General features: G+C 39.3%; 1 protein-coding gene across 5 annotated transcripts in view; it reads right to left on the bottom strand.

Annotated features, from left to right (window-relative positions):
* The window catches only part of LOC124950719 (Down syndrome cell adhesion molecule-like protein Dscam2), a 122,409-nt gene that overhangs the window by 29,734 nt on the left and 74,867 nt on the right, over window positions 1–17,808 (bottom strand). For 4 of the 5 annotated variants that reach the window (XM_047497879.1, XM_047497877.1, XM_047497880.1 and 1 more), the window contains one exon: window positions 1,338–1,688. In XM_047497879.1, the coding sequence (XP_047353835.1) occupies window positions 1,338–1,688 (351 nt within the window). Of the gene's footprint in view, window positions 1–1,337; window positions 1,689–3,529; window positions 3,736–17,808 lie in introns of those variants that run through there. The other variant, XM_047497882.1, reaches the window with a different exon arrangement.

The raw sequence follows: 17,808 nt of genomic DNA, 5'->3' as shown, positions 1-17,808 counted from the left end.
GTTGTACGCGAGGTCGTAGTTAAATATGCGCATTTTTAAAGAATACTATATTCCATCTCGTAACGTCATTTATTTCGTTTTGTCTTTTTCATTCTTCTACTTCTTCCTCTTCCTCTTCCTCTTCTTTAACCCTATTGCATTGGCAGACTTTCGTCTCTTCGCACCGTCTGTTCGAGAACTTTGAACTCCTGGATAGTTTTCGACTGGTTGGGCTCGCAATAGAAATTTCTTTCGTTAAGCCGAAACCCAGGAAGTAAAGTTTTAATTAACGGGCACACATCTGGACCAGAACTTTATAGCCACGAAGGAAAGCTGGTAGTTGGTAGCACAGGGAACGTCGAGTTGGCTTCGCACTACTGCCGCCATGGATTTGCATTCGGATTATGTGTATATGTTTTTTTTCTCTCTTTCTTTCTTTCTTTCTTTCTTCTTTCCCTTTTCTCTTTTTTTCTTTTTCTCTTTCTTTCTTTTTTCTTTTTCTCTCTCTTTTTTTTTTAAAGAGGTAATTACAACGAGCCCTCTGTACGCTTCACAGAATAGTGGAAATTCAACGATGCTGCTGTAGGTTGACCGCATCCTTCCTTCTAGCAGATTTCGTTCGTTCCGAATTCTCTCTTTGTGTCGTGCATAGTGGGTACGTGCGAAATCTGATTAAGCTTTTGGCCCTGGAGATCGAATTATAATCGAACTTTTTTTATTTCCTTTTTCTGTTTTTTTTCTTTTTCTTTTTTTTTTTTTTTCTTTCTTTTTTTTGTACTCTGACTGAGACGGAGAAAAAAATTCCCTGCGAGAACATCGATCGCATGGATTGCTCTTTTTCAGAGTGATCTTTTTTTACTCTCTCTCTCTCTCTCTCTCTCTCTCTCTCTCTCTCTCTCTCTCTCTCTCTCTCTTTCTCTCTCTTTTTCTCTGGACTATCCTAAGTTAATATCTGCTTTATATAAAAGAGCTCCGGTGCCGGTGCTCTCTTTTCCGGGAATCGATAATACCGTAGGTGCATGCACAAAGGGTACGAGAGGTAAAGGGGCTTTCGTTCATTAAAAAAGAATATAAAAGTTAAATTCATCTCTCTATCTCTTTCTCTCGCGTTATAGATGACGAATACACTTTCTCTGAAATGTTCGATCTATCAATGAAATATGTATTTCAATGGAATCAAATATTTAATTAATTAAATATGAATCGATAATACGGTGATATTGGACTTCATTTAAAGAAAGATGTTCTCTTTTTTATTAATCGCAGCTACACACGTTATTGGTTTATTTTTTTTTCCACTTTCTCTCTCTCTCTCTCTCTCTCTTCAACTTTTTTTAATTCTTTTTCTATGCACTCACCTGCTCTAACTTGGACGTCACGACTAAGTACCCTTCCAACGGAGTTACTTGCGACGCATCTATAAGCTGCACTATGCACGTCTTGACGATAAGCTGCTGCCGGAAAGGGTAACAGGACGAGTGTACCATTCCTGAGTACCCTTCGCACGGTTGATATGTCATCTACCGGATGTCCATCTGCAGTGGACCAGTCAATATTAGGCGGGGGACTTCCGGATGCCGTGCAATCCAGCCAGGCACCGCTCGAATTCGAAAATTCCACCCTCGATGGTGGTTCTATGAGGAAACTGGGACCACGTAGATGTGCATCGAAACCATGCCCACCGGCGGATGTCACAACAGCAGCTGCACCTGTGAACAAAGAGAAAACATTGTCGTTATATTGTGGTTGTACTCGTGGTAAAGTATTTTTAACGTTCGACATTTTATTGACGATTTTAAATTAAAGTGAATGTAGTTTTTCTTTTTGTTTTTTTTCTTTCTTCCCTTTCTTTTTATTCTTCTCGAACATATTCCTAAAATACTATCGATTGTTAATAATCGTATTTTCAAAAGATGCGATTTTATAATAGTGTCTTTTTAATTATTTTATTAGGAAGTACGCTTTTATGATTAGAATTCTCAGAAAAAGTTTTGCAATCGAAGTAAAATCATAATTTCAAACTATATTTCTGATATGATTTCGCTAGATTTCAGGTTCGATTAATGGAGCATGCTACGCATAGTTATAGAAGACACGGATCGATGTGTTACGTTATACAATCACCGTGCTAGGTAATACGTTGGACAAGTTATACTCGGTCGAGTGTATCAGGCAGCTACTTCGCTGTAATGGTTTGATCGAAAGTGCGAAGGTGCGAGTCAGCGTTAGGGACTTGCATCGTGCGAAGACACTTTAGCCTAATTACTTAGGTTATTACACCTTTGCGTATGACGATGTTTCGATTAAAGTTATGTTTCTAACTATAAAATGAAATTTATAGTTAAGTCGACCCTTTGTTCTGTGGCTAACGGGACGAACAAAAAATCAATACTTCCGTTGTACATAAATCGTACAAAATTAAATTGACTTTATCAAAGATTCTGTCAAAGATTTTTTAATTCGACGACAATCCATTGTTCAATTTTTTTTTTGTTTTCTCTACAGATAGACGACGTAGTACATTCGTCCGCTTACCATGGTGAATTTATCCTATGAAAAACATCGGTGATTTCGCATGGTAGAGGTTTTTGTGCGGGGAAAAAAAAGGGATGAGCCTGGTAAAACGTGGTACGCGTAACGACATTCGAGGGAGTGACGTAACTCGTTTATAACGACGTTCGAGGGAGAAATTCGAGTCGTGGCCGAATTTCGTAATACCTACGGATTGTATGCACGCCGCATACAAAACACAAAGTATGCAAATCCTCGACGCGGGAGAATTGAAATCCCTATAGTGTCCAGCAATTACAGGGCCGTCACGCTGGCTCGCTTCCGGAATTGTCTCGAGTACTTAATTACTAATTCCGTGCAAGTGTTTGGTGCTAGCTCTTCGTTGAATTTAACGCAATGCACTTTACCGGGCCAAGAACCTGAGTCTAATTAGAGAGTGCAATTAATTAAAATTTAAGAGCACGGCCGTTTCTGGTAACTTAACGCACCGGAAAGGGTTACAGGCGCACGCGCATTCCGTTGGAAGTCTAAGGCGGTAATGGAGCTACCCCTTCGCACCTCGAACGTAATAAAATATGCTAATTACTCGTTTCCTTGATATATAACGTACGTCATGCGAGAAGGCACGTCAAAGAAATTTAGTGAGAGATTTCTACCGGGTTTAAATAGATATGCGAAACCGAGTCTTTCAAAAGTACGTATTTTCAAAGAGTCCTTAGAGGAATCTAAAAGGAAATCTTTCAAGGAGACGAAACAAATTCCTTCGCAAGTATACCTTTATCTTTTTGTACGATTGAATGAGCGAAAAGGAAAATGAGAGTAAAGAGAGAGAGAGAGAGAGAGAGAGAGAGAGAGAGAGAGAGAGAGAGAGAGAGAGAGAGAGAGAGAGAAAGAGAGAGAAAGAGAATAAGAAAGAGAGAGATAGAACTAGTGACGAACTTGTGCGAGATCGGCATTCATGCGAATGATTTGTAACGCGGTCAACGATGCGAAGCACCCTTGACTCGAGATACGTTGGCAATGCAGATCAGAGGATTACCCGCTTCCTGCATTTCTTCCTGCTTGTCTGCTTTTCCTTCCTCGTCTCCCACCACAGCGATCTTTGGCTTGAATCTCACGGTAGATCTCTCGAGAAACTAGGATTGAGAGGAACTCCGATATACATATATATATATATACATACATACATACATACATATATACATACATACATACGCGTTAGAGACTCACGTCGACGATTTTTCTGGTTTCCTACCTCTTATTCTCTTTCTCTCTTTCTCTTTCTCTCTCTCTCTCTCTCTCTCTCTCTCTCTCTTTCTTCATTTTTTTCAATCAACTTTTACGTCTCGTTCTTTCCTTCTTTGGAGCACATTGCTTTCCATACATGATCGTGCTCTTCCTGGAAATCTACAAATCCCCTTTCTCCTCTTTATTCTCTTCTCTTTCTTTCTCATTCTCTCCCCCCTCATTCTTACTCTCTCTCTCTCTCTCTCTCTCTCTGTTTCTCACTCTCACTCTTATCCAACTTGGATTCGAGTCAATCCGTCTTCATGAATCCTTCTCAAGAGCATTTACTTATCGATCTAGAAAATCGAAGACTTTCAGAGGTCGATAGTGAATCCCGAATGGACGATCGTTTTTAGACATTCCAAGTGACCAACAATAGTGGGAATTGATAACGGACGTAGATGAATGGATAAAATTTTATAGAGAAAAAGGTAGAGATTATAGGATATAGAAAGGGTATAGAAATTTCAAGGCTTTCTTTGGTATAAGAGGAAGAGAAAGTGCTAGAGATAGATAGATAGATAGATAGAGAGAGAGAGAGAAAGAGAGAGAGAGAGAGAGAGAGAGAGAATGGGAGAAAGAGAGAGAGAGAGAGAGAGAGAGAATACTCTATGGGTAATGGCTTCCAATTACCATAACGCTCGGCTAAGCCGACTAATCGGTTCCGCTTATGCCGACCAGCAAATTATTATTAATCACATTGCGCATGGATTATCGTTTACGTGCAGCTACATCCAGACATTCGCTACTACCTTTCTACCATGTGATTTATATTCGTGCAATTTCTCGAATGGGGCGAGTCATTCTCGAGAGCTATCTAGAATTCCTGGTAAAATATGTCCCCCCGTAGGATACACTTTTGCGTCTCTAGTAGAACAGGAACTTTGAACTGACGATATTCGGATGTCGTGCTGTCATAATGAAAGAAGATATCGAAGACATTGATCTTTCTACTTTACAAATGTAACTTCGCATCGACACGGAAAATGATATTGGGTTTGTAATTGGGTTTATATTACGAAGTTTTCTTTTTATTTTCCTTTATTTTTTTTTTTTTTTTTTGATCTTTTGTCGAAATTTGCCATTAAAATGTATACTTTATGTGGGTTTATCATCATCAAGGAAATTCGTTGTACGAGGCAAAGATAATAAGTAGGTAGGTAGAGAGAGAAAGAGAGACAGACACACACACACACACAGAGAGAGAGAGAGAGAGAGAGAGAGAGAAGGGTCCAGCGTAAGTTAGCCCCTCCGCATGCGAAGCCGGAATCAATAGGCGGAACAAACTGTGTAGGCGGCTAGAGGTCGCTGGTAAGATTGAATTTGCAGAGTCCCGGAGTAAAGAGAGGGAGTAAAAGAACGGATGAGGAAGGGCATATTCCAAAGGGGGAAAGAATAAGGGTGGAGCAGAGTAAATCTGACCGAATAAAAGCCTCTTACACTTTCACAACTATGGTTGGTGGACTCTTCCCGGATCGTTCATGCGTCTTTCTTAGATTCAAAGTGAGTTACTTCTGTTTGCTTTCTCGATCAAAATGGCAATTATTTGATTCGAACGATGGAACGTATCTTAACCGTCCCTCCCTCGCGATTTTCCTTTTCATCACTTTAATAATACTTTTGCCTTACTTATCGTAGAAGGAATTTTAACTGAGGGATTTTTTTCAATATCATCAAAATTCTTTTCTTCGAGGAATTGTACGTAAAATATTATAGTAGATCGTCTTCTGTACTTACTTAATACGAATTATACAATATTTAATATTTTATCGGGATAATTCCTTTTTCTTTTTCATTTATTCTTTTCTAATTTTCTTTTTCTTTTTCTTTTTCTTTTTTTCATGGGTATTTTTTGTATTCTGCACCGTTCATCGAATCGAGCAACGATAACGAGATGGAACTTCCCTTTGGCTTATATTTTCTGCTTCGAAGAATTGTAATTTATTCGGATCGGTTAAACATAAATTTGGACTGTCATGTCGGGCGCAGCAGCGAATAGTTTCGTCGGCGTGTTTCAGAGGACACTCGAGTCACCTAAAATATTCACCTCATCTCCGTGGATGGTCTCGAGTCGAGAGATCTCTCCGGAGGGCTGCGAGTTTAAAGTTTAAGGAGATCAGCTTGTCGCTTGGCGTATAGCCTCGTTGTCCTCTTACAATGAAGATAAAGGAAGATATATGAAAATGGAGAGAGAGAGAGAGAGAGAGAGAGAGAGAGAGGGAGCTAAGTAAGGAGAAAAGTCTTATCGTCTCAATATAACTTTGTAGTCTTATATTTCAATAACTAACGATTAAGGACACGTGTGTTGGTATGTGTTGTGCATATACTCATCCTTTTCGATCGAAATTCGACTCGGTAAAGGAATTTGACTTCCATGCTCGTACGAATCGAACGACAGCATTCCACGCTCGGAGTAAAACATTCATGGCTCTCGGGGCATTCGCGTAGCTAAAGCTTTTAGAAACTTTCGTTACGTAGATCTCGTCGCCTTCGGTACATTCGAGGTTTATTAAATCTCGTTCGACGTAATGGCGCTTGATGGGCATACTTAATCGAATCATCGGTATCGCGATTTCAGGGTCACTCGTCTATTAACCCAAAACGTTATTTTCACTTTTCTCATCGACGTTAAAATTAAGTTGAATTTTTTATCTAACGAAAAATCGATTTATTTGATATTACACGAAGGCTTTAGAAACGAGTACTAGACTTGAATAAAGAGATAGTAGAGTCTGTAAGTTCGTAGAGAAGTTGCGATCGAATAGGAGCGGGAAGGGGGACGTGGGATGTGGAGGGAGGGGAAAAAAGTCCCGTTAGGAAAGGGAAACGATTTTACGAGTCCTCGTAGGATACTCTCATCGCGTTGGTGACGCACGACGTAGCTGCGGGCAACAAGTTGAGAAAGTTGTTTAGCTGTCTACTAAGAGGGAGCGAAAGCTGCTTCTTAAAAACTACTCGTGTAGGAACATGACCAATTTTACAGGGTGCACCTTCGTCCTCCGAAAGTTTCAACGCGACGGGCAACAAGTTGGGGGAAAAGTTTCGTTATGGCCATCCTGTTATAGCGCTTCGGAACTGCCTCGAAGGACGTTTTCGAAACTGTCGAACGAATAATCTCACGGTTATACGACGAGTGCCATGTGAAAGTTTCGAAGAACCTTCGAAAAGTCAGTCGTGCTCGCGGAAAAATTATTCAAGTTTTTCTTGACAAAGAAAGACTACGTATTTCGATTTCATACGAAGAACTTTCCTATGATTTTCTCACGATTTATTTCGAAAAATTTCTTTCCCCGAGATAGAGAAGGTAACATACAATCAAAATCGACTAGTTCTTTTTGAAATATTTTCATCTCGTTTGATTTTTATCCAAGAATGACGTGTAATATAAAATATTATTCGTATAAACGAAATCAGAGACCAGTCCGATTCGTCTTTTCGTTCTAGTTCGAAAGACCTTCTACTTTTCAAGTACAACTATCATCTATCTATTTTCAGTTGTCCCATTTTATTTGTTACATCGACATCGATAAAAATCGTGAACATCCTTTCTACGAAAGTGTCGATCTCGGTGAGACTCGTTGGTCATTTCAATTTCTCGAATGGAGAAAGTCGGCGAAGGGAAGAGTGGTAAGGATAATGGGAGAGGAGGGGTGGGACCAGGTGGAGTTAGGGGTGATAAGGGGAATGAGTATGGCAAAAGGAGGGTGATGGTGGACGAGTGATTGTTGGAAATATGAGAGAAACTTTCAACCTCTTCCTCCATTTTCATCCTTCTCGCTGTTAAGGCGAACTTACAGTTCCATCCCTTGTCCTCTTTTTCTCTCTCTCTCTCTCTCTCTCTCTTTTACCATTTCTCTTCTTTCTTTTCTTGCCTCTCCTATCCTCTAGCTTCATACAGTTTTCGCAACGCATCGCGAGTGCTTCGTAGCATAACCTCCGTGCCATTTTAAAGCGCTCTGAAAGCCTGAGCCGAGTTTTCGAGACAAAAAGGCGCTTTTCTTCGGGCTGCGTTAGACTTTCCCATCTTCTCTCTCTCTCTCTTTCTTCTATCTTTCTCTTTCCATTCTTTCTCATTGTTTCTTACGTTCCTTTACTGGCTTAAAACTCTCGGAGTCTGGTAGTCGTATCTCTAGCGCGATGCCTCCAGCTGTGTCCACTGTTTCAAGAATAAACGTTTTATCTTCCATCCGCCGGGAAAGTGCATTCTCGTGGAAACTCATAAGATCGTCCTCTTTCTCTCTCTCTCTCTCTCTCTCTCTCTCTCTCTTTTTGTCACTCTGTCTCTTTCTCGCTCTTCCATTTTTTTTCTATTTTTATCGATGGAAATGTCCACGAAACGTTTCGAGATGCACGTTAAGTCTTTTTATTCTTTGTACGAGAAAATGAGGAAAGTATTTTTAGCGATTAGATTTATCGTTGACGTTAAGAAAAAAAAGAAAAAAAAAGAGAAGAACATATTGCCCACGAAACGATCGAAGAAAAATGTTCGAATTATTGGAACGATACGTGTGAACAAATTCGAATCGATACGCTGAAGTGTCTTTTCTTGTTGTTCCAATGGTTATCTAGAATCTAATAAATCCAAGACGCGAATACCACAAAACGAGCCTTCATTCTAGGATATTATTCCACGTAACGCGATAAAGAATTCGAATAAAATGGAAGGAAACGATATTGCATCTTTAGATTGGAAGGCGTACCATGAAAACTATGTTTTTATTCGTTAACGAATGTATGTTTCGTATATTTCTTTGCAATTTCGCGTTCCCTTTAAAATAATATATTCTTTAAGAAGCAATTTAAATTTTTTCCTTTCTACCTTTCTACGTATTAAACTACCCTTCTTCCACTTCTTTTACGTATCCCATTTTGTCTACAATTTTTCTATTGCTTTTGTTGGAACCCATTTCATTTCTTCGTGTTGCATCTAGTCCCCATTGTCCTCTTTTTCGAGTTGCATACCGTTCGACTAAACGATAACGCATATTTGTGTATTTCGCTTTATTATTACGTTCTTTCAGAGAAAGAAAAAGAGAGAGAGAGAGAGAGAGAGAGAGAGAGAGAGAGACAGAGACAGAGAATACATATACGTACATAAGAACAAAAACAAGTAAACTAGGAATCCAGTTTTTTTGGGAAAGCAGATTGTTCTCGCTTTTTTCTCTTTCTTTTTCTTTTCTTTTCGTTTCTTTTTTTCTTTTTTTTTTTTTCTATAATTCTTTCCTATCTTTTTGTCCTCGACCTAACAATTTGCATGTCTTTTGTCTGCAGATACGAAATCGTTTACGAAAGGTCATCTCCATCAAGGCACGTTAACGATTTATGGTACCGAGCAAGAACGAAAGAATGGAAGAGAGAGAGTGAGAGAAAGAGAGGAAGAGAAAGAGAGGAAGAGAGAGAGAGAGAGAGAGAGAGAAAGAGAGAGAGAAAGAGAGAGAGAGAAAGAGAGAGAGAGAAAGAGAGGAAGAGAAAGAGAGGAAGAGAAAGAGAGGAAAAGAGAGAGAGAAAGAAAGAAAGGGGGACAGAGAGAGAGAGAGAGAGAGAGAGAGAGAGAGAGAGAAAAAAATTGAAGTTGGTAGATCGGTCGGTCTGCAGGTGCAAGGCTATCTGTACGCGTGGAACAATGAGCGCAATCAATGTGCCGCGGCACACCTTCAACGTCAATCAAATGTTCGACGTACGCGCCACTAGCCCATTGGCCTCGATTGCCTTTTGTCGTCCTGTACAGTGTCCGCTACGCGCCCTCGTCAAAGAGGAACAGAAAGAGAGGATAAAGAGGAGATAATAAGAGAGAGCGAGACAGACAGATAGAGAGAGAGAGAGTGAGAAAGAGAGAGAGAGAGAGAGAGGATTAGTCGATAGAGAAGGAAAGATAGATACACACATAGATAGATAGAGAGAGAAAGAGATAGAAAATGGATGCACGAATTGCGTGAATGTATGTATATGTGTGTGCCTGTGTGTGTATGTGAGAGAGAGAGAGAGAGAGGGAGAGAGAGAGAGAGAGAGAGAACACATCTGATAGGAGAACAGAGAGAAACGTTGCATCCCAAATCTACCACCCCTCAAGCTCTCGAATGGGGTTGAATTCCTGCCGAATACTCTCCGTCTCGTCACTCGTGTTGCCCGGCACACGACCTAATTTCAAAAGGTCGTCCCTCCTATCTCTTTCTATTTCTTTCTTTTATATTATACTTCGAATTGTATTTTTTTTGCTTCTTTCTCTCTCTTTCTTTCTCTCTCTCTCTCTCTCTCTTTCTCTCTCTCTCTCTCTCTCTCTCTTTCACTTTACACTAACACATACGAAGGATACGTCTTTTCTTCTTTACATTTTATTCGCGAGAATCTAGAATTCTTCTTCGATTTGAATAAACGAATGATAGAATGATAGAATTATGATAATTACTTTATACCGATCGAGAAGATTTTTTTCTCAAATTTTATTTTATTTTCTCGTCTTTTTTCATTTCTTTCTTTCTTTTTTTCTTTTTCTTTTTTCATTTAACATAATTTTCCGTCAATTATATCGAAGCTTTTCGTCTAATAATTGGTATCTACGTGTAAGTTCAATATTATCACATCGAATATCGTCTTACTCCTCATTAACCTCATGTACCTCGTTATCCGTTTATAATGATCTCTATGTTGAAAGAAATCCGAGTTAAAAATGTACAACGCTCTTTAGTTTCTCTTCCGTCGTTATTCAACATCGTAAGGAAGAAATAGAGTGAGAGAGAAAAAGAGAAAGAGAGAAAGGGAGATAGAGAGAGAGAGAGAGAGAGAGTTTTTGTTCAAGATTCATGATGCAGGAAATAAAACCGGTTTTCGTTTCGCTTCGATCCGATAATCAACAAACTAGACATAGATCACTTTTCCGTCTTAGATCAGGCAGCCACTCTCTTTCCTGTTTCTATCTACTTGCTGACGATGGACGGATTACCTTGGAGTTTACGCTTTATGGCGTTCGACGGTCCAAGAAAGCTTCAACTCGATGGTGCTTGTCGTAAGATATTATATAGAAGGGATCCTTTTCGACGAGGAAGAAAACGGGGAGAGAAGGTGGACCAAGGAGAAAGGACGGGAGAGGACACCGATGATTTCCCAAGGGACCTTGTCTACCGTTTCTCATCCTACCTTTCTCTTCTTTACTGATGCTTCCTCCTCCTCCTTCTTCTTCTCTTACTCCTCATCTTCCTCCTTTTCCTTTTCTTTCTTCACCATCATCTCTCTTTACCTCCTCTCTATTCCATCCATTTCACCGACGTGTCTTATGTCCTTTCTCGGGCAACATCGTCGTCGTCGTCGTAGTCGTCGTCGTCGTCGTCGTCGTCGTCGTAGTCGTCGTCGTCGTAGTCGTCGTAGTCGTCGTAGTCGTCGTCGTCGTCGTAGTCGTCGTAGTCGTCGTCATCTTTATTTTACTTCTTTCGTTCTCATAGCTATCTACTCTTGCCCCGAAGGTAAGTAAATTCTAAAAAAAAGAAGCCTCACCTTCGAACCCCAAAGTTCTTCGATACGTTCGTATAACTTACACTTCTATATACGTACGTACGTATACATATATACACACACGTTTATAAGTTCGTTTCGAGGTAAAACAAGTCGAACGATATCGGTCGATATCACGAGAATCTCGATCGTTTGCGAAAAGTTTACGATCGTTACGAGTCCCCATTTTATATAACCAATTTGCGTTTCCTTCGAGTATCTAACTAGAGAGTACATATGGTTCGTCGTGACGTGTTCTCCAAATAGAAAATGTAATTCCAGTGTTTTATATCGTGCTTGAAATTCTTCCTGTATCACCATCATTCCTTTACTCTCATTCTTATCTTCCGGCTTCAGGCGTAGCTTGAGCTTTGAGCTTGTAGATAGTAAGGTATATCAATCGAGGTTCTTTCACGGAGGACACTTTCACATGAAATTTATCCTTGGTAAATTTAAACACGATGCCTTTGAAAATTCAATTTCTTACGTGCCGATCAAACTCGAACGTGGTCAATCGAACGTTTCAATTTCATTTTCATTTGTATTAAATAACGAATATCACGTTCGAACGATTTTACGAGGTCTTTGTTAATTTCCCAGTAGTTTCTAATCAAAGTCTATCGCGGATATAGAAGCTCGTAACATTTTTTATCTCTCATTGATACTGGACATTAATGAATTCGCAAATACGATATTTCCAAAGCGTGCTCGTTATTAAAGACGTTTTTTTTTTTAGTTTTTATTTTTACACGTATCTAATATTTTCATACACGACTTGCAATTTAACAGAATATTTCAAGCGTATTAATTATCTCATCTCTGTTTCTCTCTCTCTCTCTCTTTTCTCGGTAAAGACACAAAGGATCTGTTCTATACGTATAAGTTCACAAAGGTACTTTTGTATGAATAATGAAAATATAGGTCACCTTTGTTGAACTACGAACATAATATCACTATCTTAATTTTATCAACTCTCTCTCTCTCTCTCTCTCTCTCTCGCTCTCTTTCTTTTCTATATACTCTATACGGTGTATATTATTTTACAATAGTTTCTACGTTATATACTAGAAAGCAACATTGTCTACAAACTTTGTTTCGCATATATATATTCAAATACAAACGTTTCCTATATATCTGGTCTATTCTCGGTTCAACGTACTTTTTCAATCTAAAGATCGTGCGAGCGATTATTGCTTATCTACATCGCGAAACACCGTGTGAACGAAGAAACGGGTAAACCAAGCGAAGAATCGTGTTTGGAATTCAACTATGAAAAGAGTGTTTTTTTTTCGTGTCCTTGAATAGTATGTACTCGAGGATTGGTCATTGCCTTCGAGGAACAGGAAGCAACGTACACCATCGAGCTTTCGAATCTGTCAGCTTCCACCTCTATTCTTTCTCTTCCTCTTCCTCTCTCTTACAAACACACACACACACACACACACATGTCACGTATACACATATATAAACATACATACACGCGCGCGTACTAGCTCTTACTCCTCGACATTACCCAGCACCTGCATAGTCGCTTATCTCGAGACTCCAGGCACACCTAACGTGACGCTCATCCTCCTTCTCGGGTTTCTCCTCGAAGGGATGGCGAATTCGCAAGCCAATCGCCCGTGTTACTACTTCGGGCTACGGCGAATTGCAAGGTGCTTCTCTCTCTCTCTCTCTCTCTCTCTCTCTCTCTCTCTCTACCAGGTCTTCGTACGATGTAATTCATAGGGTAATGGGTCGCAGGTGCGAGCTATCGAAGCGCGCTGTCGTCTCGGTTACGAATAGAGCGCCGTCTGCGTTACTCGAGAACCTCAGGCTCACTCCCCCGTCTCTACGTTATTGGACACGCGATATTGGTCTATAGAGAAATGCGTCAAGGAGAAAGCCGATTGTTGTAATTGCTCTTCCTCTCTGTCATAACATTTTAAGATTGTCCTTTTTAATAAATTTAATTAACTTTCGAACAGAGGTATAATTTTCTTTCATAAAGATTATTATTACTTTTATACGTGAAAAAATCGACGTCAATTTAATTTGATATACTTTTATTTCGTTCATTCAATGTTACGTTATGAAAGGAGTATTTAATGTTGAAATGCGTGTTATAATAGATCCTATTTAGGATAAATAGCAAATAAGATGACATTCGTTTTATTTTTTTTTTCTTTTTGAATGGTTCAATAAACGAAAAGGAATGGGAAAGATTTTTATCAAGTGCGAGCATGAGATTATCGCGATGTGATATGGAAAATCGGCAACGCCTTTCTGCTGGGGACGTAAGATGTATGAGCGTGTATAAATGCTGTCAGTGTAGATGGCCCAGTGCGATAGTCTCGGTTTAACGACGTCGACCCTTGGTAATAAGGCGCCTGGGTAACTGCAACCAACGTTACATTCGCTTGGAACAAGGCGTTTCCACCATCCCTTATCAGAGGCGCTTATCATTTCCACCCTCTCTCTCTCTCTCTCTCCTCTCTCTCTCTCTCTCTCTCTCACTATCTCTATCTCTTTCTCCGTCTCTGCTTATGTTCTTGTCTCTGTCTCTACTTCTCTTTCTCTTTCTGGACCCATAAACACGCGACACGCGATCATCCCTTATCCATTCGTACAACACAAACTCACATATAGAAGAGAAACCAGAATTCAGATAGTATTCTCGTCACGAAGAAGAAACTGTCGAGACAAAATAATTCAGTTGAGGATCTTAGGGTAACAAAAGTGCGAAGTTTCTCACAACATGCGCCATTGGAAATTACGCTTATATTGCTTTCGCTTCATCTTTCATGAATTCTCTTAGAAATTCCATTTTGGACGAAAGGAATAAGGATTGGTCACGCGATATCTCGGTTTCGGATAGCTCGCTCATGTTCATAGATCATAGCATGAAAATTGAAAATCGAAATAAATTCGACAAGATGATGTATATGTGCTGTTTACTATTGTAAATTGTTTCTCAAGATGGTATCGACTTTATAATCGATTACAAATTTTATACGTATTAAATTAAAATTCCTAAATTACATTTAAAAAGTCCGCTATCTAATCTATAAATAATGACAATGTATAAATTTCCATTCATACATCTTAAAATGATATATACATTTTAATTCCTTAAGTCGCCAATTTTTCAATTCTCTTCTTCCGATTGTTATATATTTATATCATTTATTTTTGCGTTATATATATATATATATATATATATATATATATGTTTTTTTTTTGTTTTAAAGTTACTGAAAGAAGTAGCGACAAAGATAAAAGAACAAATCGAACTTCGTTGTTAGGATTTCGCAGAGGAAATGAATTTCCTCGCTTGTGAAGAAAAACAGAAGAAAAATCAACCCGAAAGCAAACCAAAATGGAATGATAGACGAATATCGTCGATACTCGTAGCTAGATAATATAATAAATATATATATATATATATATATATATATATATTTATATATAATTCGGTCTATAATACTGTGTACAGATCGTACTCGTTTATTTAACATTATAATTTCTCCGTAATTCGATAGGATCGATGTCATCGGAGCCGAAGAAAGAAAAAATGAATATGTGGATATAGCGTTTCGGTTGAAGTACTGCGACAGAATTTCTGTAGATCGAAAATACAGTTGAATTTTGTTGGGAAATCGTGCGAGCCATGGAAATGATCGTCTCTTCTTGCATCCTCTCCTTCCTTTTCTCTCTTTCTTACACACACACACACACACACACACACATGCGCGTGCGCGCGCGCATACATATTCTGTCTCTCTTTCAATGCGTTTCATTCACGTTCCTATGCGAATTCCAGACTCTTCGTTAAAACTCTTGTAGTAGGTGGAAACGCAATCGAGGGTGGAATTTCTCTCTGAAGGAGATGATGAAGATAAACAAAGAGAAGAAGAGAGAAAGGTAGAGAACACGATTCAAGGAAAGTTCGAATTTCATTGACGTAACGATAATGGGGCAACGGCGCTGCAGGAAAACAATATGTAAATCGTTTGCCGCTTCCCAATCAAAGTCGGAATCCGCGGCCAAGTGCTTCCGCGTTTCCCTAATGACGCAATCTAAATTCCGCAGGCAGTTTCGAACTACACGAAGGTATACACTTCGGGTGGACGGAGAAAATCCATCGAGTAAGAGGACAGCGAGTGAACTCTCCTGAAGTGGTGTTAGTCTCATGTACCTCGAGAGTATGGAAGCAATGGAGAAAAGGGTGAGAAGGGATCGCGTGGAAGATAAGGGGATGGTACCTTTGCAACTTTAGCAACTTCCGACGACGTATCTTTTTTCTTTCTTGTTTCTTTCGTTACTATCCGAGCGGCTACCTAGCTACCTAACTGTAAAATACTTCGTACTTTTTTACCAAAGGTATGTATCAAAATTAAATTTCACCGAGAAGCAAAGTTTATTGTTTCTTCTTACTTCGCGTCTCTATCTCTCTCTCTCTCTCTCTCTCTCTCCCTTTTTCCTTTCTTTTTTTTTCCTCTTTTCTCTCACTTTGCCTTCGATCACTTGAACATTCTAAAATCTTTTCGATACTCAAACTCCATCTCGATACAAGTATTAACTTATAAGCAGTATAGAGAAGTAGTAGTTCATTCTACGACGAAGCTCATCCTTACTTCACCGTTCATTCTGTCTACACTTTCTTCACCGTTTATTGTTGTTCCCACTCGAACTTTATCCCACTTGTATGTTCGTACGGTACGTTCGTACTACTCGACACGATCGATTCGAAAAGTGGAATAACTCGATAGGTCGATATCACTCGTCGTCAGACCGTTTTCATTCAAACCGATACGCTTCGCCTACACTTCACGACATCCGGATCGACTTTTAAATCGCACATCGAACACACGCAGAGTGGCATCGTATGTGGGCGAGATCACAGGAACCAGGAAATTGCTTTACTCACCGATCAGAGAGGAATTAAAAGTTCTTCTTGCGGAGACTATTAGTGTCCCATGCTCTTTACGTCATAATTGCAAATTTAAATTGCAAATTTTCTTTGTATCAAACGTTAGGTTCGACTCAAGAGAAAGAGAGAAGGGGTGGGGAGAGAGAGAGAGAGAGAGAAAGAGAGAGAGTATGAGCGTCATTAGTTACCGTCTTTTTTTTATGAATACGTATCAAAAAACGAGAAAAATGAAGGAGAATAGAGATATAGTGAAGAGGGAAAAAAGGAAGGATGGAAGAAAGAAAGAAAGAAAAAAAGAAAAAAAGAAAGAAAGAATGAAAGAGAAAAGAAAAGAAAAGAAATAGAAATCGTTCAAATCGTTGTCTCACGTATAAACGTGATACATACATACATAGGCATATATATATATATATATATATATATGCGTATATAGAAGGCCATGAATTATTCAAGAACGCACAAGTTTGCCTGCATTCTGGAGACGCGTTCGCGCATACGTTACGTACGGGACATACATACATATATATGTGTGTATATATATATATGTACATATATATATATATATATACTCGTATACATACATAAGTGCATAGGTGTATAGATAGATATATACGCATGTATTCGTATTTGAAAAAACCGTCAGTTCGCGACATTCGCATACACGGTGGAAAACTGTAGCTAACGGTAAGGTCGTAATAAAATTCGCGATGCAGACAAAGTGCGTGCGCGCGCGCGTGCAAGTGCAAACGTACTACATACGCTGAAATGCGCAACGTACCAACAACCAAGCACGTTTCCTTCCATGGTGAAACATAATATCGTTTACCTAGCGTACACTAGAAGCTTGGCTATTTGCGAGGAAATTTATTATCGTCGAAAGGAATGAGAGGGCGGAACAAAAAAAAGAGGAGCTTAGTCTTCGGTACTGTTTCTTCTAAGATATCCTCGCGAGTTTACGCTTCTTTTACACGACTCCCTCTTTGGGAGGGTTTACGAAATCTCTTGGAATAACGCGAAGAGTAGCCTCATATCCAGCTGGTTTCCTTCCATGTACCTGATTAGGGTTCTTTAATTTATGACGCACCTTAATGCGCTAAAACGACCCGTCTACATAAATTGAGAAGTTTAATCGTGAAAATACATAAGTAAGTAGATAGTTATTTCCTTAGAAATATCTTCAATAACGAAATGTATCGTTAGTGTTAGATGTTTTTCAAGATCGATTTACCTTTCAGGATGAACAGAAACAAAAGAAAATATTTTTGATTTCTTTTTTCCTTTTATCCTTTCTTCTCTTTCTCTCTCTCTCTCTCTCTTTCTTTCTTTTTTCATTATTGTCTTCCTCCATTTCTCTTTTTTTTTCCGACTGGCCCTTACGCCTATTTCCCTTGGAGATAAAACTCGAGCGATGAAAAGAAAACTAATACGGGAGGGTTTGTTCCTTTCTACCGACTTTAAAGTATCGGCTCGTGAAAGGGCGGCAACGCTTCTAGGGTGTCTCGTAAATTACCGCCCTAGCTTGGAAGCGAACGTCGGGGAAACTGACAAACGACGAAAAATTTAGCGGTAATCTCGAAAGCACCCTGGACGAAGTAATTCCAACGTTGGTAGCTCTCTCTCTCTCTCTCTCT

Source organism: Vespa velutina, chromosome 7 (genome assembly GCF_912470025.1).
Source record: "Vespa velutina chromosome 7, iVesVel2.1, whole genome shotgun sequence".
Taxonomy (NCBI): Eukaryota; Metazoa; Arthropoda; class Insecta; order Hymenoptera; family Vespidae; genus Vespa; species Vespa velutina.
Note: the sequence above shows the minus strand (reverse complement) of the source record. Positions and strands in the feature narration are given on the sequence as shown.